Source organism: Nuphar pumila, chromosome 2 (genome assembly GCF_984573655.1).
Source record: "Nuphar pumila chromosome 2, dmNupPumi1.hap1.1, whole genome shotgun sequence".
NCBI lineage: Eukaryota > Viridiplantae > Streptophyta > Magnoliopsida > Nymphaeales > Nymphaeaceae > Nuphar > Nuphar pumila.
Genome location: NC_143250.1, coordinates 94,784,570 through 94,810,491, shown reverse-complemented (window position 1 = coordinate 94,810,491; position 25,922 = coordinate 94,784,570). Strand labels below are relative to the sequence as shown.

General features: G+C 37.4%; 1 protein-coding gene and 1 pseudogene across 6 annotated transcripts; both read right to left on the bottom strand.

Moving 5' to 3' along the window:
• Positions 1 to 1,418: 1,418 nt before the first annotated feature.
• On the bottom strand, positions 1,419 to 3,650 carry LOC149846207 (phytochrome A-associated F-box protein pseudogene; annotated as a pseudogene). Its single transcript, XR_016430265.1, has one exon. The product of XR_016430265.1 is annotated as a phytochrome A-associated F-box protein pseudogene (transcript).
• A 5,162-nt stretch (positions 3,651 to 8,812) lies between these two features.
• LOC149846206 (serine/arginine-rich splicing factor SR30-like) lies at positions 8,813 to 25,551 on the bottom strand. 5 transcript variants are annotated; one of them, XR_016430268.1, is made up of 15 exons: positions 25,441 to 25,549; positions 24,770 to 24,863; positions 24,339 to 24,404; positions 24,131 to 24,205; positions 23,884 to 23,998; positions 23,691 to 23,737; positions 23,502 to 23,559; positions 22,212 to 22,261; positions 22,028 to 22,084; positions 21,829 to 21,932; positions 21,648 to 21,740; positions 9,923 to 10,008; positions 9,398 to 9,847; positions 9,216 to 9,305; positions 8,813 to 9,133 (listed from the first exon to the last, which is right to left on the bottom strand). XR_016430268.1 is itself a non-coding variant. In XM_089996249.1 (14 exons), the coding sequence occupies exons 2-14, from the start codon at positions 24,854 to 24,856 to the stop codon at positions 9,113 to 9,115; spliced, it is 897 nt and encodes a 298-aa protein (XP_089852375.1). In that variant the 5' UTR covers positions 24,857 to 24,863; positions 25,441 to 25,549; the 3' UTR covers positions 8,813 to 9,112. The 5 variants fall into 5 exon arrangements, 2 of the variants coding, with proteins under 2 accessions (XP_089852375.1, XP_089852376.1); XR_016430266.1 differs by having other exon boundaries at positions 9,216 to 9,302; XR_016430267.1 differs by having other exon boundaries at positions 9,398 to 10,008; positions 25,441 to 25,551.
• Between the last annotated feature and the right edge of the window lie 371 nt (positions 25,552 to 25,922).

Sequence of the window (25,922 nt, the reverse complement as noted above, 5' to 3'; positions counted from 1 at the left end):
AGGAAAGAAGGTATTTAAATGAAATAACAGAAAAAGTGAGTCGGTTCTTTGTGAATAGCTGTTCTGATAAGTTGAATGTCTTTTTCTAATTTACTTAAAACACCAACGACCACACAAATCGCTATCAATTATTCCATGCCCATCCATAATGTTGAAGAAGTTTCTGTGGTGTATATGGCGTTTGATATAGCCACATATACAGACCAAACTGAGATATTGAGCTATTCCCCATATGATATATTACCACCCAACTTATCCCACTTTTTCTGGATAAAAACTGGTATACATAAAACCTACAAACATCGTGAAAAGCCACCAAACTTAGAGACTATAATGTCGATATACAACGGCCTGCTAGCATGGGCTTATTATGGGTTGATTATTACCAATGTCACATACCTCATTATAGGGGAAATGTGTGCTTGGTCTCCAAAAAATATAGCATATATAAATATATAGAAAAAAATATTTAAAGGGCATAAAAATGCAAAAATATAAAAACCAATGTCGTCAGAATCATATCGGACCTGGAATCGGCCTGTTCCAATTCTGAACCGAATCGTGCTGAATTCGGCCAATTTTTAAGCAAAAAATGATATGGGCAAGAAAATATTAAAATAATATTTTTTTGATATGTACACATAGGAACCATCCCCAGGATCATAGACTTAGCCACGCTGCTCTGCCTGCCATTCACTGATTCATTTTCCTTACTCACAGAGGACTAAGATCAAATCTCATCGACATTGGGAGGAAAGGGCAAGAGGGTTTGAAACAAGCAGCATTTATATAAAATATATGTGTCAGATTGAACCCCAAAAAATTAGACCTAAGCTGTTCAAATATATGTGCACAACCAAATTCCTCCAATTTCCTTCTCAACAATGAGAAATAATAGTTTTGCGACTTTTGTCAGAATTGATGTAAGAAGTTCACCGTTCATATCAATTCTTTCACACAAATCTTTCCATGGGAACAAAAGGATTATATATAGCAATAATAAAACAAAATTAAGGACACAAATAAATGTGCAGACCCTAGTTGTAACAAGCCCATAAAGGTAAAACTGTAGCTATCAGGATGTAGTACTGTGGAAAAAATTAGTAGATAGCAATGACAACAACAATAGCAGTAGTAGTAGTAGAAGCAGCAATAGTGGTAGTAATAAACAGGAAGGAAAATAAGGTAACAAGGCCAGGAAGTTGCCACAGAGATTTTAATTGTTTTAAAAATAGTCACAAGAGAACACTCCCAGGATTATCAAACAAAAGCAACTCGTTAGAGCAGATCAGTCTACAGCTAACATGCTCTCCCCAGCATCATGAGATGCAGCACATGTTTACAACGTCCACAGGATAATGCAATAGAGACATCAACAAGTCTTTAAAAAAAATCAAAAAGAAGCAGCAGAAGAGAAATTGAACTTAACCAAGCGCCCCCATATCTGCTGGTGGGAGGCATAGTTAACAAAGGAAAGTAATATTAATGCAAGTTTTTATTACAGTAGCAAATAAAGTCTCTGCAGAGAAATGTGAAAAAAGACAGCCATACAAAAGAATCCTTGGTTGCCAAAAATTGCATCATCGCCAAGAAAGCAGCAAAGGCAAGCAGCTAATTCTTTCCACTGAATACAAAGTTGAAAAGGAAGAAAAGGAAAAACATGCAACCATTGTCATCTCAGGCAATTGCATCCGTCTCTTGAACTAACTCACTGAAACAATGGAATCCTATGAAATAGAACTGCATGTTCAACATCACTTCCCATTCAAAACACTAAATGAAGCTCGATTTCAATAGCAGCAGACAGGTCTCCATGAATCAACTAAGTGGTTCCATGTCTAAGTGTACATGGGCTCGTCTGTCCAGGCACCGGAAACATGGCCGTTTTCGCATACATATGCCCGCACAAGCGGTTCTCCATCATCATGGTACTCCCAAAGCCTCCTCAAACAGAAGCAAGAAAGCAAATCCCAAGTGCCTTCACATGAACAGAATGCACAATTGAGACCAACCTTGCTAGCCTTCGAGTCCCTAATACTCCTCCACACTCTCGACCTCTTAAAATTCTTAAAGACACCCCTGAAAAGCTTGTAGTTTCGCCTCTCTTCTGCGTGTTCGCAACCCGGCCAATCGCAAATGTAAAGGCAATCACCCCTAAACCTACTAGCCAATAGCTTGTTCCCCTGCTCTCTGCTCAAATTCCAGATCCTGCTCGCCAAATGTGCGTCTACGGATTGAAACTTCTTGCTCCTCTTCATGTCGTAACCGTTACTATCCAAATCATCGAAGCCCACCACATTTCCTTGGCCAATTAAGCCTTTACCGAACTCAATCATATTGTTTTTGCAATCGTTTGAAGGCGACTCATCGTCCATCTTCTTGCATTCGGATTCATCGTACAGAGTATCGAAGAAGAGATCATCGAACAAAGACCAAGGGATACTTCCATCAGAAGAACACGGGGGGCTTACGCTCGATCCTTCACCGCCTGAAGACGACAGCGAATTATCAGAGGACTTCCTCTGAGCCACGACGTAACCATGATCGGGGCCGATGGTTCTCTCCAATCCATAATCACAGGTACCGAACAGAACGCCGGCATGGAGGAGACCCGGGCAGCAGACGTTAACCTTATGAAGGGAAGACCACCCGCAGGGCGGCTCGGTCTCCGGTTCCGATCTCGCGCTCCCTCTGCCGTCGGAACCGGCATGAGAGGAAGCGAAGAGAGTGAACAAATCGGAGCTCGAGCTGTGCAGGAGATCGGAGACGATGGAAGGGATGGTGGAGGAGCACTTGGTCTTGCAGCAGACGGACCGGATGAGAACGTTGAACCTGCTACAGACGCAGGCGAGGCGACACCAATGGCGCGGGTCGTCGTCCAATTTGAAGAAGATGTTGAGGATGATGTCGTCGGAGAGGTTTGAGAGGATGGGGATTGTCGCCGTCTCCGAATCGCTCCTAACAATCTCCATTTTTCACGTTTTCTTCTTCGTTTAGCGCTACCGAGCTCCCGATCTTCGCCTCCGAAGCACGAATTCAAGACTCTGGAAGAGAAATGCTGGCCAAATCTTCAGGATTCAAGCTTTTACGATTCTGGATTGCTATCCCAATGACCTAAAAGAAGTTAAAACGTCGAAATCTTTCTTCTCAGAAGGTTCTGGGGTCGTGAACAGATTTGGGTACTCTGTCTTTCAAAATTCGGAAATCTGAAGAGATAGATGCTCAATGCTATGGGGAAACAGCAATATTTCCGCCATTTTTCGGGATTGGAGATCAAAACCTACGGTTTCAGAACTAGAGGGAGAATTTTTGGGAGTTTTGATCAAATGGGTATCCTTAAAATCACCAAATTTCTCTAAAATCAGCAGATTTCCTCCCCTTCTCCCTCATCTCTTCCGACCTTGCAAGTTGCAACTCTCCTTTGCTCTGAGGATTCTGTAGATGACAATGGAGAAAGGAAGAATTGGGGATTTAGGGTTTTGGACAGAAGAAACCGTTGTGGGCCTTGTGGCCAGTGGCTACCCTTTTACTTCCACAATTGGATCATGGAAGTACGGAACCAAAAAAATGACCCATGACGGGTTCAGCTCCCAGAAAGGGACCGGTCTCTGCCGGAGCACTGTCCAGCGTTTTGCTACGCAGGGTGTGCCCTGTTGGGACAGCACAAACAGACTCCTTTGCATGCGCTTTTTAAAGCGCTGCACAGCAAACGCTGGACGTGCCAGTGTACCAGTGGCACCTGTGCAACTGGCAAGTCTAGGACAAACGCCAAGTGTCGTGTTTGTCCCTAAGGTTCACAACAGCCACACAATAGAATACTGGCCAGCAATTTAACACGATAAACAAGTTATATATATATATATATATATATATATATATATATATATATAGTGAGAGAGAGAGAGACGAATGGGTAGGTGAGCTTTGGAAAGATTGTTCCTATTTTTTCTAAAATCTGAATACAGATGTGATAGTTTTATGGGAATTAGCTTTTGGATCATCTGATTCCAATACTAAGTTAGGTTTTATAAGATTCAAAAATCAACTGTCTATCATTTTAAACATATTCAATGCTTAAAAAATATTTTTTTCTTAAAAAACATTATTCAAATGTGATTTCTTAACAAATTGATCATACCGAACACTTTTTTTACGTCAGATTTTTTAAAAACAACCTGAAAATAGGGACATGGTAGGCACAAAAAGCTTGATGGACCGACCCATATCTCTTTTTCTATATATATAATAATAAATTTTAATAACATAAAAGGTTAAAATTTGCTGCAATGTTTTAGTTAATTTTATTTTTTTATAGTTTCTTTTTTTTTTTGTTTCAAATGACCCTATGGATATGATCTACATCTTATTTTATATTATTTATTTTTAGGAACCAGCTTTTGAATCACCTGGTATAGGTCATTTAGGCAATGTAAAATAAACAATTGTAAATGCATCCATTTTTTAATCAAAAATTTCGTTTTTTATATAAAAAACTATGATCCAAGGATTACTTTTTCACTAAATTAAGTCTGCCGAAGACAACTACGAAGGTTACTTGAGTCAAAACAAACAACTTGCACAGTGAGATTCCAACTCGACTGTATTAAAATATTAACCCTAATATAATTTTATATATTATGAATTCTTTTATATAATTAACAAAAATCGTGCTCATGTATCCTACTTTAGCTTTAAAATAATTAAGATTATGAATGTCAAAGCCACGTAATACTGCTGTTTCTATCATACAGTTTATTCACATCCAGTCTGACAGTTTAATCACTTCTCACAGGCACAGGCTGTTATTTTTTAATTTTTTTTTTTTTTGTGAAAGGCAAACTGGGGTTAGGCAGACACCTACCAGTAGGGGTGGGCATCTGGTCCGGTTCTTAACGGGCTCGGGTTTGAAGAAAAGCCCATCATGGCCCGGCCCATTGGCCCAATGAGCCAATGTGAAGCCGGCTGGGTCTGGACTCTGGCCTGTCCAAATCTTAAAATGCTTGACTGAAATTATGGGTTAATGAGAGAATAGCAAGTTTTTATTCAACTAATTCCTAATTAGGTAAATAATAATAATTAAGAAATAACAAGTTCTTATGCAACTAATTAGGTAAATAATAATAGTATCTTAGTTACTATGTAATAGTTAATTTTAAAAAAAATTATATTATTACAAAAAATTAATAAATAAATCAGGCCCATCATGCCAACTCAGTAGTCTGCTGGCCGGCATGAGCCCGACCAACCTTTATAACGGGCTGGGTTTTGACCTGGTACCTAACGGGCCCAGACCTAAAATCATAACCCAAACCCGGCCCATGACGGGTCAGGTTGGCTTTGGCCTATCGACCTGCCAGGCCGGTTGCCCATCTCTACTTATCAGTTATACAACTATACCAATGGGTTTTGAACCTGCAACGTCCCATCACAAGGTGATGTGGACTAGTTGCTCCTACCAGACAAGCGGCACGCTTCGGCTGTTGTTTGTTAAAAACGGTTGGGGGCATTTAAGGCTGAGTGGTTGTGTCCTCGATCGAGTTTTAGCATGCAGGGAGGCAGGCAGATTAAGTGACCGATTTTCGGTATGAGTTACTTGGTTGTCAAGAAATGGCAATGTTGTCACTTGTCAGTATCGGTGCGAATTGGCATATCGGCAGAGAATTGATATGATACTGACTAGAATCGGCTATTTTTTAATAAATATAAAAAATACTCAAAATTAATTGTTTTATTATTATTTTAATAGTTTTAACACGTCACATTCTGATTGACACAAAATCTTTTTTTTTAATTTTTTTAACCGATTCAGAACGAATGATATCGGCCGATTCACCTCAATCGTTGGACAAACGATTCGATAGCAGATAATAATTTGATCACATTAGTTTGTGGTTTTTTGGAAAAGATAAAATTCTTTTCAGGGTACCTAAATTAAGATAGAAAATCGTTTATACGGATTCAGATCCGTTACGAGTCTCTTGACAGGTTGCGGTTTATTCGAGTTAAAAAAAAAAGATTACTCTTATCCATATGAACAAATTTTGTGGTATTTAAAAATATGATAAAGCATATCTTGTCATGTCTATTACACCATAATAATGATAAAATATTAGAAAAAAATACCTGTCTTGTGTTATATTAAACATGATAAAACAACTTAATAAAAAATTTAGCTTATGATATATTAAACACGATAAAACCCTGAATGGTTAGATTTAACATCTGAAGGGTAAATCAACATAAGCACATGTATCATAGTATGGTATTATGGTATAAAACCATTATATATATATATATTAGTAATAACAGGGTGCTCCCAGGGCATCTACTCCCACCTAATAGAAGCTTTCGATTTTCAAATTTCTTGAACTGTTTTGTTGATCTATAAGCATTATTTAGTAGAAAATAAATTTTGGATCATCTGATTATAGCATACATGTAGGTTTTTTAAGACCTTTAAAAATCAATGGCTCATAATGCATCAAAATTTTATGACTTGAAAAATCTTATTTTTATGTTAAAAAACATGATTTCAAGCATGATTCTTATCAAATAAACCATGTTGAGTACATCCATGAGGTCTGATTGAGAAGATACAACCTACAACTATGATTTCTAGTATGTGGGAACAGGTGTTATGTGCGCACCTACTCCCACACACAAGAAATCATAATTGCAGGATGCATCTTCTCAATCACATGATAGATGTACTTAACTAAGGGTGGGCAACGGACCAGCAAGCCCAGTGAGCCAAGCCAACCTGGCCCACCATAAATCAGGTTTGGGTAAAGTTTGGCCAAAACTAGCCCGTTATATACATGTGCCAGATCCGGGTTGGCCCACGGGCTACCGAGCCATAGCTTGAGCTACCAAATTAATTTTTTAGTAGTTGATTGCATAGTAACTTGGTAACTATTACTATTTACCTAATTAATAAAAATAATTATATAAAAACTATATTAGATGAGTATTAATCTTTCATTGCAATAAGTATTATAAAAATTAATTTATGAACTTCATTCAAAAATAACCTACAGATGGGTTTGGATCAGGCTAGATCGACCCATTGAACATTGGCCCATTGAGACAATGAGCCGAGTCATGAGCTGCTCTTAAAACCCGAGCTCTTTAAGAACCAGGGCAAAACTCAGCCTTTTAATAATGGGCCAAGTAATCTTGGGGCCGGCTCGCACTTAAAACTAAATTGGAATCATGTTTTGGATCATGTTTTTGGACAGATCTTTAAATCATGAAATTTTAGTACATTGTAAGCCATTAATTTTTTAAAATCATAAATAACCAGATTTGTATGTCATAATCACAGAAAACTTGTTTTTGACTAAATAATGAATACAGATTAGGGTTGGGTTTACCTGAAGCCAGCCCATACCAAACCCTATAAGGTCTGGGTATGGTGATAAATAAGACCTGATTAAGACCCAGGTTTAGACCCAAAGGTTCCACTAATACATGAATCTGAGTATAGTTCGTGAAATTTTATACCAGACACAGGCCCATGCCCAGTTCCCATTAAAACCCATAATGTTTTAATGTAAAAATGATAAAAAAAATATTATTTTATCAGGTATGGCCAGGGTCTGGTTTATGTAGTTAGTATCAAGTCCGGGTATGGCTTCTCTTATGGTGGATTCCATTAGACCCAGTACCACACCCAAAAATCAAGGCCAGGTCTGGTTCCACCTGAGTCCAAACCCAACCCGATGATGCCCTATTATAGATCATAACGGAAGGGTCTGATCAACAAAAAAAGCTTCAAAATTTTTTAAAATTTTGAAGCTTTTATTAAGTGGGAGTAGGTGCTCGGGGAACACACTATCATTACAGATAGACTGAAAACTACCGTGTGAACAGTGATTTTCATGCATTTCTCTTAAATCTAAACATAAGGATAAAGACCAGCTCTTGAATTATAAACAAGATTTTTTAAGACTTTAAAATCAGCGACTCATAATTTTCATAAATATATCCAGAAATCAAGAAATTGGTAACTGCTTACAGATGTTAAATGATTCGTGCTAAATGGGTTTTTCTGCCTTTCCAATGTTTTTTTCACAAATTCCAACCCCATAAATGTGTTGTGCATGGTCCATATGTTTTTGATAAAAAATGATATTTAGAACCTAAAAAAATTATAAAGATTTTGGACAGTTGATTTTTCGAACCTTATAAAAACCCATCCATGTATCAGAATCAAACACTTCAAGAGCTGATCCCTATAAAATCAAGTACATAGATCACATCTGTACGATCAGAATTTATAAATAAAATGAAAAAAGTGAAAACCCATTTAGCACCTAACGTGTAAGCAGCTACCAATTACTCTCCAAAAATCATATTTTTTTCATCAAAAATACACTATCCAAATTCAATTATCCAACACTTTGATCCCTAACAAATTCACCATGTCAAACACATCTGCATGGATATGCAAAAACAGTGTTGGAAATGCATCATATTTCAAGTGAACAAGAGTACACACCCTCATAGGTACGACAACGAATACATATGTAGATAAAACCTACATGGATTTGAGAATGTTTGAGTGCTTAGCACTTTTTATGGCCAAAAGGACAAGAGAATGAGAGAGAATAGACCCACATCAGAAAATCTAAGAGGACCCATTCAACCACTCGAAGCTACGAGGGATTCTAACTCATACACCACAGGAAACACCAGGTAACCACTCCTCAAGATTACAACTAGCTAAGTTTTAGCACTTCCCAGACTTCTAATGTCCCCTTTCAACAAAGTTCAACACACACCCAGCACAAATGTGCACTCCCCTTGTTCGGACAAAATTCAAATGAATAAAAGTGGCAGAATACCAACACTATGCTACCGCAATAGGAATAATACTGCTAGGAACAAGCCGACAGCATGACTAGTTCACAAAAAAAAAGTTACATATCATGGTTTAAGTAAGTTCTCAGTAGCTCTAAAATATGTCCAGAAAAGTCAAGAAACAATGCATAGATACTTCCCGTCTATCAGAACTGCCTCTCCAACCTCCACCTTAACCCGACATATGATCCACAAAGTCCACTATCAGCCTCCACCACCAAATCAATTAACGGCCTCTAGAATCAACAGATCAGCTACGATCAGATCTTGCCTGCAAGCAAATTACCATGTTAATGAAGACAAGCAGAAGACCATAGCAAAAAAAAAGCAACTAAATGTAAGATAATACTCACGGCAGGTGAACGGGAGCGAGACTCGCTCCTGCTTCTGCTTGGGCTACGCCTTGCAGGGCTTTTGCTTACACGTTCACGGCGTGGGGGCTGCTAAACAGAGTTGAAGAGAAAATGGGTCCGAAAAAGGAAATAAAACGGGAACAAAGGCAAAAAACAAGAGGTATCCCAAACAAATCACTTACAGAAGCATGTGGTGATCTTGATCTTGACCGTGATCTGCAAAAGTTCCACAAATAACTGAGTTCAATATCCACAAAGCAGCTTTAAGACCTTGATCCAAAAGCCTCCGACGCCTCTTCCACGTCAGAATTACCAATTTGAATGAGGACATAAACTTCAGTAGCATTGACCAATGGCTATCAAATGATAACTAATATTGGCCACAAGTCCGCATTAAACCAATAAAATGATAAATACCATTCAACAGTCACGCAACTAAAATATCCATGATAAAAGATTCAGAAGAAGAGAGTGGGAAAAAAGAGATAACGAGAGGAACTTCTCCCAGGATGACCCTGCAAATCCTGAGCTTGACTCCTATTAGCATGAAGATGATCAAGAGAATTAAGTTGACAAGTCCCAGTTCCACTTTCAGTATTGCTATCCATTCCTCAGGCCCTATGAGCAAGCCACTATGCCAAAATGCACAAAGTATATTAACATTCATTTCTGATTGTCAAAGCTGCTCGGTTTATGAACCAGCATACCTCCACAACCAAAAGAGTTGTAGGCATTTGCACCAATCCCTTCAAGTTCCTAAAAGCAATCCCCAAATCGCCGCTTAAGCCCTCATCTATAAAAATAAAAACAATACAACTTTCAAAAAGGCGGGATAATAAATGCGAGAATCACTCTGCTCAAATTCACGCTCCACCCTCTCCCATCCAGCAGAGATATTTCAATGGTTAAGGACAAGGAACATGAATAAAAAGCGCATACGCAAAGCATAGCATGGCACTACATTTGAAACCTACTAATCACCATGTCTGAAAGTTGCGTTTTACCATGCCTTCCGTCTGCATCAAGATTTGCAAGCAGGAAAAGGGACACCATAGACCACGTTCGTAGAAATTACAAAAGGTTTTGGAAAATCAGGAGAAAGCATGTGAGACCGAGCACACAAGCAAAGATGACAAGTAGCACTGCCACTTTAGCATGTCCAGTCACACAACATCTGGACTTATCCAGTGCTATGCATACCAATTTGAGGCATATCTATGAGAAATGGAGACCGTGTGAACTCATGATAACAGGTTCACCCAGCACAACGTAGAAGGGTTTTTTAGTCATGATTGATAAATTGCAACAATTAGCAATGACTCGACTAACATCACCCAAAAATACCCAGAAAAACACCTTTCACACAACTTAAAGCACAAAAAGAAATCTGGGAACCAAAGACAACAAATTTCAACTGTTCAATTGATGAGCCAAGCTATAGGACTATTTGGGATCCGAAACAGTAAGGAGAAAACATCAAACCAAACAAAATAAAGAGGAAAAACACACTGAAGTTGAATGACAGTGTGCAAGAAGATCAATCAAGAAAAGGATCTGAATACAGTGTCATGACAGCAGGAGCTTTCAAGAAAAAAAATGGTATCCAATATCCAGACATCTAAGCGGCAGTCTGAAAAAACAAAAATGGACATGTAAGCGCTGTCCATATCGATGCCATATAAAATCACAATGCCAACTTCGTTGTCCCAACAAGTGCTCAAAACATGGATGGGTTCCCAAAAAACTTTTATCAGAAAAAATTAAGCACATATACTTTCAAATCATTCAAAAGCTCATTGGGTCTAGCTTATTTTCCGACCAGCCAAACTACGTGCTCGGAAGCAAGTGCAACGGTTGAATAAGGTGACGGACTATTCCCATTCAATATCAAGTAAATGGGATGACTTATTGGACAATTATTTAAGAAAATTAAAATAGTCAAAAGATAAAGATGCCTGAAAATAGTTTCTTGAAAATTATGCATAATATTTTTTATTTATCTGTGAACAGACCTAATTGACATTTGATGAACAAAAAACTGAAACTTTGATATACAAGAACAATGATATTATTCCACCAAAAAGATTCATGGGATTGCACGACCATTACAAAATAAACAAAACCTTTGGTTGTGTGGTACTTGAAAGCTTTCAGAACCCAAAGAAGCAGTCCGCACTAGGAACCAATAGAAGGGCTGGAACCTTTGCCCCTGCTTGGTTCACAGAGTGGAAATTGAGACAACATGGCCAATGGGGTCCCATGTTAGTGAAATAGTTAGACACGTCCATAGAGGACTTAAGTTACATATCTGAGACTCATCTCAAGCAAAGACAATGGTGCTGCTAAACTGAGGGTCTTAATTATTCTCAAAAAAGAAAATGAAAAACTAAGGGACTTAATTGAACCAATATCTCCATGAATCTAGGAACTTTTGCTTTGAGTCTCCAACAGTTATTGGTTCAAATGAAGTTTTCCCTTGAACCTATCTCCATGAATCTAGGAACTTTTGCTTGATTGCATCATTTGGTCCACGTACTGGAACTGATAAAATTTAAAATTATGCAATATTATACAAGAAAGGTCCCTTTTGGCTCTCTCTTCAGCTCTGTGTTCCATATCCTAGGGGGTGTTCCTCCATTAGCAGGCTTCTTCGGAAAACTCTATCTATTCTGGTGTGGATGGCAAGCAAGCCTACATTGCTTGGTTTCAATAGGACTCCTTACTAATGTTCTTTTTATCTATTATTATCTAAAAATAATCAAGATATTAATGATTGGAAGAAACAGAAATAACCCCTCATGTGCGAAATTTAGGAGACTTTTAGGGTATGTTTGCTCTGGTTACAGGATATGAAAAATTTTCCCTTAAAATGTGTAGCATGACATGATCAACATTCTCAGGCACAAGTTTCTCATGTTTGCTTTTGGGTTGTGTGGGAATATGTCATGTAAGAATGTGTCATATCATATCATTTCATGCTTTTGCAGATTCTCAGTTGAATATCTAATGCTTGTAAAAGTCTGTCACAAGTCAAACTTATGACCTAAGTCACACGGCTAGGGAGGTGCCGCACCCGAGTCGACACGCCCCGACATGAGTGCGGACACGGGTGCGGCTTCGAACTCGGCCTGGACTCGGTCAACGCCGAGTCGGACTCGGTCAACGAGTCGAGGCTGAGTCTGTCCACATTTTGGACTCGGTCAACTTTGACCGAGTCCAAAAATGTTCATTTGTCCCTAAAAAACATTTTTTATATTTTTATTTAAAAAATATATAAAAAGAGTGCACAGTGCACAGTGTTGCAGTTACAGACACAGACACAGACACAAACACAGACACATATTGTGTTGTGTCTGTGCACTTTTTTAAAAAATAATAATAAAAACTGTGACTGTGCACTTTTTAAAAAAATAATATATATAGCCTAGTCCCCGTGTCCAAAAAATTTAAAATTGTGCCGCACCCATGTCGCACCCGCACCCATGTGACATAGCCTATGACCAACTTTCACAAGTTACAAGATCTTAAAATTCATAGGGAGAATCACTTTCACAATGTAGAACTTTATCATGCTTGTAACACCTTGTGGTTCTTATGTGATTGTGATTCAAAATCACAAGCTGTGAAAATTCTAGAATGGGGCATTGAAAACATGCCTTTAACATCAAACAATTCAATGAGGAAAAAAAAAGACGGAGAGCAAGGGTCAAGTTAAAATATTATCAGCAGAAATGCAAAGGAAGTGCAGGTAGATATTTCGAATTTAGTATAAGACGGACTGGATGTCTCTCACCAGAGATCATTTAATCAAACAGAACTATTGTCTGATGCAATATATGGGCCTAGGAATATTTCCTCTCTTCAATTTGTAAGGATCCTATCTTACATACATTTTAGCTGAAATGAGATCTAAGCATTCAGCATAACATCGTACACTAGAATGGGAGAATCCCACACTTGAATGGTTCTGCCTTTGGAGCAAGCCCTGATATATCCACAGTCAACACCTTGATGTATCTTTCATGAATATGGTTGCCTATCAAGTTCTGCAAAACGTTGGGTAAACAAAATTACCCTTGATACCTAGCCAAATGAGTCATCTAATACATGGACAACCCCTTATGACCATATGCCTATCAAGTTCTCCGAAATGTTGGGTGAACAAAATTACCCTTGATATCTAGCCAAATGAGTCATCTAATACATGGACAACCCCTTATGACCATTAGGCATTCTAATTGTCATCAATGAGACTGATTTGACAAGAATCCAGCAGACATGAACAAAAATATAAGTTATTTAAGATTTAGCTGATATGAGAGTGGAGGTTGCCCTATAAACTCTTTTTCTCCAAAATTTCAATTACAAATTTATATTTTTCTCAAAATAACATATTTGCTGCTAATAAGTAAAAAGTGGACACCAGCAATTTAAAAAAATTGAATATAAGGTGATGATGAACTATAGAGCATGAGGTAAACAAATTTGTATTCCAACTATGAACATGTGCTCCCACTTGTAATTCAAACTCCATGCAGCCAATAGTTCTCCTATAGGCTCTTCCCATGGCTTTACTCGTTTACCAAATATCAGCTTCATCAGTCTTGGTTCAGTAATGAAACGGATAAAATCCAATACGCATGCAAGAACACACTTTCAATCAAGTAGAATACTTGATTGAATCACCGATCCACCAACACAAGGGTCTAAAGAATTGTTATTGCATATATTTACTCATGAAAATGAGTTGAGAAGGCCTATTTATAATACAAAGCCACATAGGAAGTGGCCCAAAGTAGCTGTTGGGCTGCTCCCAACGGTTATAAATATGACTGTTGGGAGCAGCTCCAACAGCTAGTTTGGAGCTGCTCCCAATACTTCAAAAGTTGAAAAAGTAAAAAGTGAAAAACAGAAAAAAGAAAAATAGATTGTCAACCCCTAATGGGCTGACGCCTATTACAGTGAAAATACCGAAATACCTTTGATGGGTATTTTGGTTTACAGTTATGTACACAGTAGTATATATATATATATATATATATATATATATATATATATATATATATATATATATATATAACACCCCCCTCAAACTCATGGTACAACCACCCAGAGTTTGCCAAGTAGGAAGTGACAGTAAAGCTTTGGTGAAGAAATTCGCGAGTTGGTATTTTGATGGAACATAAGGCAATGTGATAGTCTTCCGCAAGAACTCTTCACGAACGTAATGGCAATCCATTTCAATGTGTTTCATTCTCTTATGAAATGTATGATTGCTTGCAATGTATGCAGCGCTCTTGTTGTCACAACACAATTTTGAAGGTTCTGCAGTATGAACCCCCAAGGCTTCGAGAAGTTGTCTTAGCCAAACTAACTCAGATGTAATGGTCATCATGGCACAAAATTCAGCTTCAGTGGAAGAGAGTGACACCTTCTGCTACTTTTTGCATCGCCATGAAATTAAAGAGTCACCTACAAATACACATAAACAGTGGTTGAACATCTATCATTGTCATCTCCTCCCCAATCAGAATCAGAATATATGACTTCTAGTGAGGAAGATGATAAAAACAAACCAAGATTAATAAATTTTTTAATATATCTAACAATTCTCATTGCAACGCTCATATGCACTGTAGTGAGAGCATGCTCAAATTGACTAGCAGAATGCATAGCATGGGATATATCAGGGCAGGTAATAGCCCCAATCATCTGTCTGTAGGGCGTTGGATCTTGCAAGGGCTCTTAATCATCTTTTTTTCATTTTAGCGTTTATGTCTTTTGGAGTGTCGACCAATTTTTCATCCAAGGGTCCTGATCTTTCAATAATCTCTACTGGATATTTAGTTTTTGACAAAAAATAACCACGATGTGAGTAAGCAACTTTTATTCCAAGAAAGTATCATAAAAAACCAAGATTTGTCATATCAAAGTTGGCTTCAAACACAGCTTTGATATGATTAACTCTCTGCTTAGCATCTCCTGTGATTATCATATTATCTACATACAGTAGTAAAATCATCATCCCTGTATTAGAAGACTTAGCAAACAATGTAATATCAGTAAAACAGGATTTCCTCTCCTTGAAGCGCAACTTCTTTTGCATTCTCCAATTTTGTAAGGATAAGTTTAGGCTCCTTTTCGAAACCGTCAACTAACCCCTAAAGCCCATTTTCCCATATTTTATGTTTTACTATGGATGCCCACATCACATAGTTGGTGTCATTTAGGCGTACGGGAATGGAGACTATCACTTCCCTCTCATTCTCTATTTACAACAAGAGAAAGTGAAATAGAAGAAAAGCAGGAGAGAAAGAGAGAAAAGAAATGCAATACAAGACTTTTTGGAGATGGTCCGCTCCCCGATGCAACAATCAGAATTTCGATGTATTTTGCCAAGTCCATGATCCTCCTCTTGATCACGACCTTTCATCTAACAAACGCCCTTTGGAACACCAAAGCTCTGTTACCATGTAATGAAGCGGATAAAATCCAATACGCATGCAAGAACACACTGAATCACTGATCCACCCACACAAGGGTCTAAAGAATTGTAATTGCATATGTTTACTCATGAAAATGAGTTGAGAAACTACAAGGCCTACTTATAATACAAAGCCACAGGGGGGGAGCAGCCCAAAATTAGTTGTTGGGCTGCTCCCAACTGTCATAAATATGACAGTTGGGAGCATCCAACAGCTACTTTGGAGCTGCTCCCAATACTTCAAGTTGAAAAAGTGAAAAACAGAAAAAAGAAAAATAGATTGTCAGCCCCTAATGGGCTGACACCTATTACAATGAAAATACCGAAATACCCTTGATGGGTATTTCAGTTTACAGTTAAGTACATATATGTATATGTATATGTACATATAAATATACATATATGTATATATATGTATATGTATATATATATATATGTATATCTTAACAGGTTCTCCATTTGATTTTAACGCTACACTAAACATATTTAACTCCACATTCATGTCACTTATGATATTCTCTATCTCCAACTTTCATATCACTCTATGTAGTCAAAAGCGCTAGTCAACACCTAGGCGGCAGACATCTAAAAAACTTAGTCATTGCCTAGGCGGGACTAGTCAACCAAGTTAGAACGCAAAAAAAAAAGATTCAGAAAATGCAGAAATTACAATAATATATGTTAGTATAAGATTTAATAGAATTTATACAACACACACACACTAATACATACATACATATATATGTGTGTATTTATTTATAAATCTTATATATACATAATATGTAAAAAATGAGAATACTGAAGAAAAAGAGTAGATATACATCTAAAAAATACAGTTTGTATATATGTATATATGGAAATAATATTATATATATATGTGTGTGTAACTCTGCCTGTGTATAATTGTTTAGTTATACACTGCCGGTCCCAAGCCCGGATAAAGGAGGAGGGTTGTGGTAGGCCTGTGACAGCCAGCATAAAAACTTAGTCATACCCTATGAATATGAACCAATATGAGAATTTCGTTGGGGCGTTCCCTACTGAGCAACGCGTTGTACTCTATAGGCCCGGAGGCAATGATAAATGGGCAAGGGTTGCTAGGTCGTCGCCCGGAAGCGACGTGTCACACCGGCGCCCGGGTGTGGTGTCAAATAGGCAAGGGTTCCCTTACTTTGTTGGACGGTGGGGGTAAAGAAGTTAGTCCAAGACCATAAAATTAGGTTAGCCACTTGGAACATAGGATCTTTAACTGGTAAGTTGGTAGAGTTAGTAGATGTTATGTGTAGGAGAAAGATTGATATTTTATGTCTACAAGAGACCAAATTGGTAGGTGAGAAAGCAAAAGTGATAGAACCTTGGGGATATAAGATTTGGTATACAGGAATAAATAAGAATAGGAATGGAGTAGAGATTGTTATGAGTCGTGAGTTTATAGATAATGTAGTTGAGGTCCATAGGAAGGGTGATAGGATTTTACTTATTAAATTAGTATTAGGTACGAATATTATTAATATTATTAGTGTTTATGCTCCTCAAGTAGGTTTAGATGATTATATTAAGCGTCAATTTTGGAAAGATTTAGATGGAGTAGTACAAGGGATATCTTATGGAGAAAGGCTTTTCATCGGCGGTGACCTTAATGGGCATGTAGGCATTAGTAGGGATGGATTTGAGAGTATCCATGGAGGCTATGGTATAGGAGAAAGAAACGAAAGTGGAGAAAGGATTTTAGATTTTGGTTTGTCCTATGATATGATCTTAGCAAACACTTGGTTTAGGAAGAGGGAGTCTCACCTAGTAACATTTAAAAGTGTGGTTAATACGAGTCAGGTAGATTTTTCCTACTTAGAAAGAGAGATAGGGGTTGTTGCATCGATTGTAAGGTTATACCGGGAGAAAGTGTAGCTACACAACATAGAGTCTTAATTTTAGATCTTAGAATTAGACAATACCGCAAAAGGGATAGACATATGATAGATCCTAGAATTAAGTGGTGGGCACTAAAAGAAGCTAAACAAGGAATGTTTGTAGAGCGGGTAGTTAAGGAAGTTGATTGGTGTCTCGAGGAGGATTCAGAATCTATGTGGAATAAGATAACGGGTGGCATGAGAAAGGTGGCTAAGGAGGTATTTAGTGAGTCTAAAGGCGGTGCACCTAGGTAAGGATACATCGTGGTGGAACGAGGATGTCAAATTAGCTATTAAGGTTAAAAGAGAGTGTTATAGAAATCTAAGTAAAAATCGTGATAATGAGAATTTGGAGAAGTATATGATAGCAAAGAAAGAAGCTAAAAAAGTAGTTCGGAACGCGAGGGATAAGGTATATAAGGAGATTTATGACAAGTTGGATACCAAAGAGGGTGAGAAGGATATTTATAGGCTTGCAAAGATGAGAGATAGGAAATTGAGGGATCTGGGTATGGTTAGATGTATCAAAGATGAAACGCAAAGGGTTTTAGTCAAAGATGAGGAGATTAAGGAGAGATGGAAAGATTATTTTGATAAGCTATTTAATGAAAGTCATGCTCAAGATCTTGGAGACTTTTCAATTCCTTTTCATGAGATGAATCGTGACTTCATGCGCAAGATTCAAAAGAAAGAAATTGCAGAGGCTTTGAAGAAAATGAAATCAAGAAGGGCAGCTGGCCCAGATGGTATACCTATCGAAGGTTGGAAATGTGGTTGACAAATCTTTTTAACAAGATTTGGCGGACAAATAAGATGCCTAATGAGTGGAGGAAGAATACTTTGGTGCCTCTATATAAGAATAAGGGTGATATACAAGATTGCACAAACTATCGTGGTATAACTCATGAGTCATACTATGAAACTTTGGGAGAGGGTGATTGAGTCTAGGTTGAAGAAGATTGTCATGATATCGAAGAATCAATTTGGTTTTATGCCTGGAAGATCAACTATGGAAGCTATACATCTTCTTAGACAACTTATTGAGAGAAATAGAGAGAGGAACAAAGATTTGCATATGGTTTTTATTGATTTGGAGAAGGCTTACGATAGAGTACCTAGGGACGTTCTCTGGTGGACAATGATGAAGAAAGGTGTTTCTCTCAAGTACATTAGTATAACTAAAGATATGTATGAAGGAGTAGTAACCAATGTCCGCACTTATGGAGGGGTGACAACCAGTTTTCCTATAACGGTTGGGTTACATCAAGGATCTGCTTTAAGCCATTTCCTATTTGCTATAGTGATGGATGAGCTTACGAGATCAATTCAAGAAAATGTGCCGTGGTGTATGTTGTTTGCTGATGATATTGTTTTGATTGATGAGTCTAGAGCCGGGGTTAATGCTAAGTTAGAATTATGGAGACAGACATTAGAAGCAAGAGGTTTTAAGTTGAGTAAGAGTAAGACAGAATACATGGAATGTCAATTTAGTAAGCAACGAAGTAGTGATGGGAGTGTAGTGAAGCTTGGTGAGCACGAAATACCGGTGGATGATTCTTTCAAATATTTGGGATCTATCATTCAAAAGTATGGAGAAATTGATGGAGATGTAAATCATAGGATAAAGGTTGGGTGGATGAAATGGAAAAGTGCAACTGGAGTGTTGTGCGATCGTAGAATGCCTTTGCGGTTGAAGGGAAAGTTTTATAGGACGACAATTAGGCCCGCTTTATTATATGGTACGGAATGCTGAGCTGCCAAGAGACATCATATTCAAAAAATGAGTGTAGCTGAGATGCTTATGCTTCAATGGATGTGTGGAAATACAATAAAAGATAAGATTCAAAACAAGGAGATGTGTAAGAAGGTAGGCGTTGCATCCATTGAAAATAAGATGAGAGAAAATCGTTTACGGTGGTTTGGACATATTCGGCGAAAGCCTAATGATGCTCCAGTTAGAAGGATGGACAAATGAAAAAATATATTAGTCAAAAGAGGTCGAGGTAGGCCTAAGAAGACTTGGATGAAGATGATAGGAAAGGATATGAATGCTTTGAACCTCACCGAGGACATGGCATTGGATAAAAGTGATTGGAGGAGAAGGATTCATGTGGAGGACCCAGAATGATTTTCTTTTTTGGTTCATATCGCCGACCCCAATTGTTTTGGGATGAAGGCGTAGTTGTTGTTTTGTTTGTATATATATATATATATATATATATATATATATATATATATATATATATATATGTGTGTGTGTGTGTGTGTGTGTGTGTTTTCCAGAAAACAAGACAAACTTGAACCTAGATGCGGACTAGTCAGCGCCTAGTCGGGAACTAGTCGAGACTTTTTAAGTCTAGGGCACCTAAGTGTCTTGGACTAGACGCTAAACCATTTTTTTCAGCGTCGCCAATTTTGAGTACATAGATATCACTTATCTTCTCCCAACTCTTGAGCTTTACATTACCTCTTCATGCTATTATTCTTCTGAAACAACCTCATATCATATTATTCAGCTTTCCCTTGGTTGTCTCTTTTATTTGAGCTACCCTTAACATTCCCGAAATACTTGGATCATAATCCTACCTTCTTCATTAAACAAGAAGACACACTAAGTGCGCGCATCTTAGCCACATTTACTCTTGTTTCCTTTTTCACTTCTATGCCACCCAATACGCCAATACTCTACATCAAATACCTCTTCACTTCGGTTTCCCTTCATAGTTGCAGTACGTTAGTCACATACCTGACCGAGCTAATGAGCACTATATATCATCTCTAAATGTGGGAAAATCCTTCTAAACAGTCTATGTTCCTTCATCAATAATCAATAAAAACAAGTGCAGTCTTAACTACTTATGGCAGAACAGACTAGCTCAAATGTCTTGACATAGACATTTCTCAACATGTAATCCCAGACTGGCTGATACATGTCTGTACATGTCTTCAACAATCGCAGTTCCACTCAGGAAATCTTTCCCCACTAATGTTCACTAAATCAGCCCAGCTTGTCCCGTGTCGATAAAAGAAAAAATAGGTTCAGATCTTTCCCTTCTCCCTCTGAACTTTTCACTGGGTTTCTTTAAGGTAATAACCTCCATAATTACTTTCTTGGCACATGCATATTATTTGACTTTCTTAAGCATTGTTCTATGTATCAATGTGAACATGAAATCTTACATATGAAAAGATGTATCACATAATGTAGCATGCGCCATGTAGAATAAAATACGCATATATGTGTGGCAGTATCATGAAGCATAAAATATGCATATATCTGTGGTAGTATCAGCATCAACAAAGATATATTTTGGCATCTTGAATACCTGTGTCACTAACAATCTACCACCTTGTTCTCTTTCCGTCGAACAACTACATAAACATATTTAGGATAGCTACCACATGTTAAGTTGTAAGCCACTCTCAACAGAAAAATCTTTCACGATTTCTACAGCCTACAGCTAACCAACTCTACATTTTACTAATAAGATAGCTAAATTGAGGACAGATATGATCAACTCTTAACTGTCTAGAAATATTAGTTTCAAACACCTACTTACAGTTAGAAACATTTAGAAATGTAAGCAGTTTCACAACTTGCAAGCCATTTACATGTGCATGTGCCCACTAATCTATAGGCCTTTTTTTATTCGTTTAAGTCAATTGCTGATTTTTACAATGTTTTTAAGCAGCAATGGCCTTTGACCTCTTTCTTTGTATAGCAAAAGACCAGCCTCCCTTAGTTTGAGTGCTCCTCCATGATTATTTTCTCGTGAGCACCACCATTATTCTTCACAAGTATTCCAACTCCCAACTACTACTTTGGCATGCAAAAGATAAGATTTTACATGTGGTAAATTTTAAATTACAAATGATTCTTGCTATGCCTGTAGTATCTATGGATTCCTTTATTCTCTTCGCCTAAATTGATCTGGGATACTCTTGATGGTCACTTGCATCAGATAATTGGGGGAAAAAAGAAATTAACATCAAGCCATAAGAAATATACAGTACACAAAACTGATGGAAAGGAAAAGATACCTCGACATAGAGCGATGCTTTGATCCAGAACGGGAATGTGATGAAGCAGACCTTGATCGTGATCTAGATGGAGATCTAGCTTTGGGAGACTTGCTGCACACCAATTTGAAAAAAATTAATCCAAAAGGTGCCACTGTGACTGATTTACATTAGAAATTAATTAACACAGAAAATCCCTAACCTTCGACTCCTGCTTCGACTATAACTGTGACTACGACTTACAGGACTCCTGCTTCTGGAATAGGATCGACTAAGGCTGCGACTCCGAGATACATATTCCTTTACCTTGAAAATTGTTAAAAACAATCACATGATAAGACAAAACACAGGGCAAAGCAGACTATAAAAGAACAGGTTTCAGTCACTGCAGTAGAAGATACCCTTATGTAAGCACGTGAAAAGGCATTCCTGAACTCTGAATCATCAAGCTTCCTGATCTGTAAAAATACAAGCAGTACAAAGTTATGTGTCTTCATTGTTCCATGATAATGGAAAATCATAATTCATGTCAGTTTCAAATTCTGATATAATCTATATTGATCTAATCTTAAATTGGCTACTTACAGCATATTTCATGTCATCATAGTTTGTATAATCCACAATACCTCTTGTACCTACATGTCACAACGCAACTTATACAAACTTTCTAGCGGACAATAGAAAACAAAACCAACAAGCCGAAAAGAAAAAAAGCATGTATTAGAATCATAGTCACAAATATCGGTACTGCATATATCTCGGTGAGGCTATTTCTCTTGATATTATAGGTTTGGTGATAAATCTCAGGGCTTAAAAAATAATATATATATAACAAAAACAAGTAAGAAGATATCGAGTTTAGATAATAAAATACATATGTAATAAAAAAACAAGTAAAAATGCAAAATAAGGAAGAAAAACACGTTTAAGATGTAACAAATAAATAAAAACAGTAACAATAATTGATAATATAGCGATATTATCACGAGAATATTGTGAAATTCTCATGATAATGTCACGGTATTATCAAATTGGAGATATTTTGAAAATATCATGATATTTTGAAAATATCTAATATTTTGAAAATATCATGATATTTTGAAAATATCTAATATTTTGAAAATATCTAATATTTTGAAAATATCATGATATTTTACCTATAATATCGTTTGCTGAAAATACAGCAATAATGTCACGACATTTTGAAAATATTGCCAATATTTATGACTATGATTAGAATAGATGGTTCAAAGTAAAAAAGGCATGTAGTAGCAGCAGCAGCAGCAATATTGTTATGTTCATGTGACTGCTGCATCTACTGATATTACTACCAGGATGAAGACAGAGTACCCAATCGCAACGTCGATCTTGAGCAGTGTTCACTAGTTATCATAACCTTGTATGATTGAATGCAAATGTTCCATGTGAGTGCTATCTGCTTGCCAAAAGACTTCTACCCCTAATTCATTTCCATGAGCAGTTGAATTGGCAACATCACATTGACCGAAATAATACGCCAGAGCACTATAGAATACAATATAGTAAATGCATTTGACTAAGTCTAACCATACTAACAACAGTTTTAAATGGGAAAATAACATCATCCATTTTGATATCAGAAATTGAAATGATTCATTTTTATCGTTTTTAAACAGCAAAATATCAGTAAAATGCATTCAAATGAAAATTTGAAATTTATAAACGAATAAAAATGCAAACATAAAAATATTACTTTTGCAGATATTTAGTATTTCAAAGGGCTGGTAAATAATTGTTTTTTCATTTTTTCAAACAAAATGCTGATATTTATCACTATGAGTGTAACTTGGATGCTTTAGAGGTGGAAGAGAGGAAGGGGACAAATAAATTAATTACCTCCACGTTCACGGAAGACTTCAGAGAAACAAACATCACCAGCACGGCGCATATGATCCTAACATCAGGAGCAAATAGTTGATTCAGTTCAGAAGTATTGATAAATATACAATGACAAAAAATAAATAAATAAATGTCATACATATCCATCAAAAGGACAAGCAGGGCTTAATGAATAGAATTATTCACCTTAAGGTCTTGCCATGAAGCAGACGAGGGTAATCCTGTAACCAAGACTGGTACATAAACAAAATGTGTCACAACAATAAAACTAAAGTAACACAACACACATGCACAAAAACAGACATGCATGTGCATGCATGTGTGCATCTATACATTTAATGTCAAAAATAAGAACTTCAATAGCATGAAAAATACAGACCTCGGTATTCAGAACGTCTTGACGCACCACCACCACGTCCTCCTCCACCACCGTTATAACTGCTGTACCGGTCATTTGATGAAGATTGTCCACGACCTCCATGAGCCAGTTCCACCTAGATGGGTAAAAATTAAACCAAGAAAGGAAGACATGAGCGACCAAGACTAACTGGTCCAATAAAAATCCAGAACTCAACACTGCATAGCAAAAAATGTATAAAAATTATATTAAACCACAGATGCCCCACCCGTAGCCTGTGCCCATCAAAATTGTAACCATCACGACCACGAATAGCATCCTCAGCATCCCGGGCATCTTCAAACTGATTGCAATAAATAAATAAATAAGATAAATACCCACTAGATAAGAAGCCATGAACTTCGTTTGTATGCAGTCTGAAGTAAACTATAACAAACACCCATTCAGGGTAGGAAAGAATGCCACGGCAACACTACCTCAATGAAACAGTATCCTGGAGGCCTAGGAGGTATTTTCAGATCGATGTCAACGATTGGCCCATACTGAAAATCAGCAACATTGGTTTAGTTTGCAACCATTGTGAAGATCGATAAAAAAAGCAGAAAAATGATAAAAATGAAAGTGTTATCACATACAAACAAAGACACTCACAAGCACGTAAACGGCTCCAATGAATGACGAGAGAAATAGGAGAAACACTTGTTGGTTTTCTAGCATAATATTGAAAAAACGTACAGAGGAAACATACAAGCTTCTTTGAATATCATAGCCGTAACTGATGATACCACCAGTGTTATTCGGAGCTAGACTTGCCATAAAAAAAAGCAAAGAAGAAAACTAGAAACACCAACCAATACGAAACGAGCAACATATTCCTTCAAAAGAAATTTATGGGAGCTCCGCAAACCTTGTAAAAGAGATCCTCAACCTCCCTTTCACGTACATCACCAGGCAGATTCCCAACGTAAAGCGTGCGACTCGATCGGCTACTCATTTTCCTCCTAAATACCATAAAAACAAGCAAAACAACAACAGCAACAACGAAGAACAAAGATCAATTTTGCAATCTACAAAGAAAAAAAAGATGCATGGTTCACCTGATCTGCATTTCCTACAACGAAGAACCCAGCCCCGAACCGAAACACGAAAACCCTAAGTAACCAATTTCCTACAGTACTTGAATAGACACCATATCGAAAGAAACCACAAATGTTGGAATAAACCCAACCCACCAAAACCCTAGACGCACAGAGAGAGGGAGAGGCACTCGGCCAGGAAGAAACGAAAATCAAACACAAGAACCAGCGAAACCCTAGCACAACAATGACCCTTCCTCTGAGCCAAACTCGTGGAGAAGACGAAGAGATTCAAATTCTACGCGTTCAAAACAGGGAAACGCGAATCGTTTGGGAGGGAATACCTGCAATCACTCCCAAGTAGATCCGCTCTCGATCCAAGAACTAGGGTTTCACAGAAGATATATATATATATATATATATATATATATATATATATATATATATATATATATATATATATATATAGAGAGAGAGAGAGAGAGAGAGAGAGAGAGAATACCTGAAATCACTCCCAAGGAGAGCCGCTCTCGATTCAAGAACTAGGGTTTCACAGAAGATAGAGAGAGGGGGGAGAGAGAGAGAAACGCACCCAGCAACGAAAGACGAGGGCCCTCTCTCACGAGGCGGCTGCTATTTATAGGCAAGGTGGGAGGTTAAGTTGGGGATTGAAATTGCGGTGCAAAATAAACGTACATTTATCAGATATCAACATATCGCCTTATTCCATTTTTTTCTCGCGTTTTTATGATGAAAGTCTCGGCAAAATAAACAAGGTTTTTTTTTAATCGATCCGCGACTTGTAGCCAATTTACAAAATAAGCCCTGCCTTATATCATTTTTACTTTTGATTGCTTTTGCAAAAAAAAAAAAGCAAATGAGATCCACTTTTTAAAATGTACCAAAAAATGAATCTCATGTGATCCAACCAAACATAGTTTCACATGACAACATTGCATGGGGCCGACGGTTACTTAGTGCGGG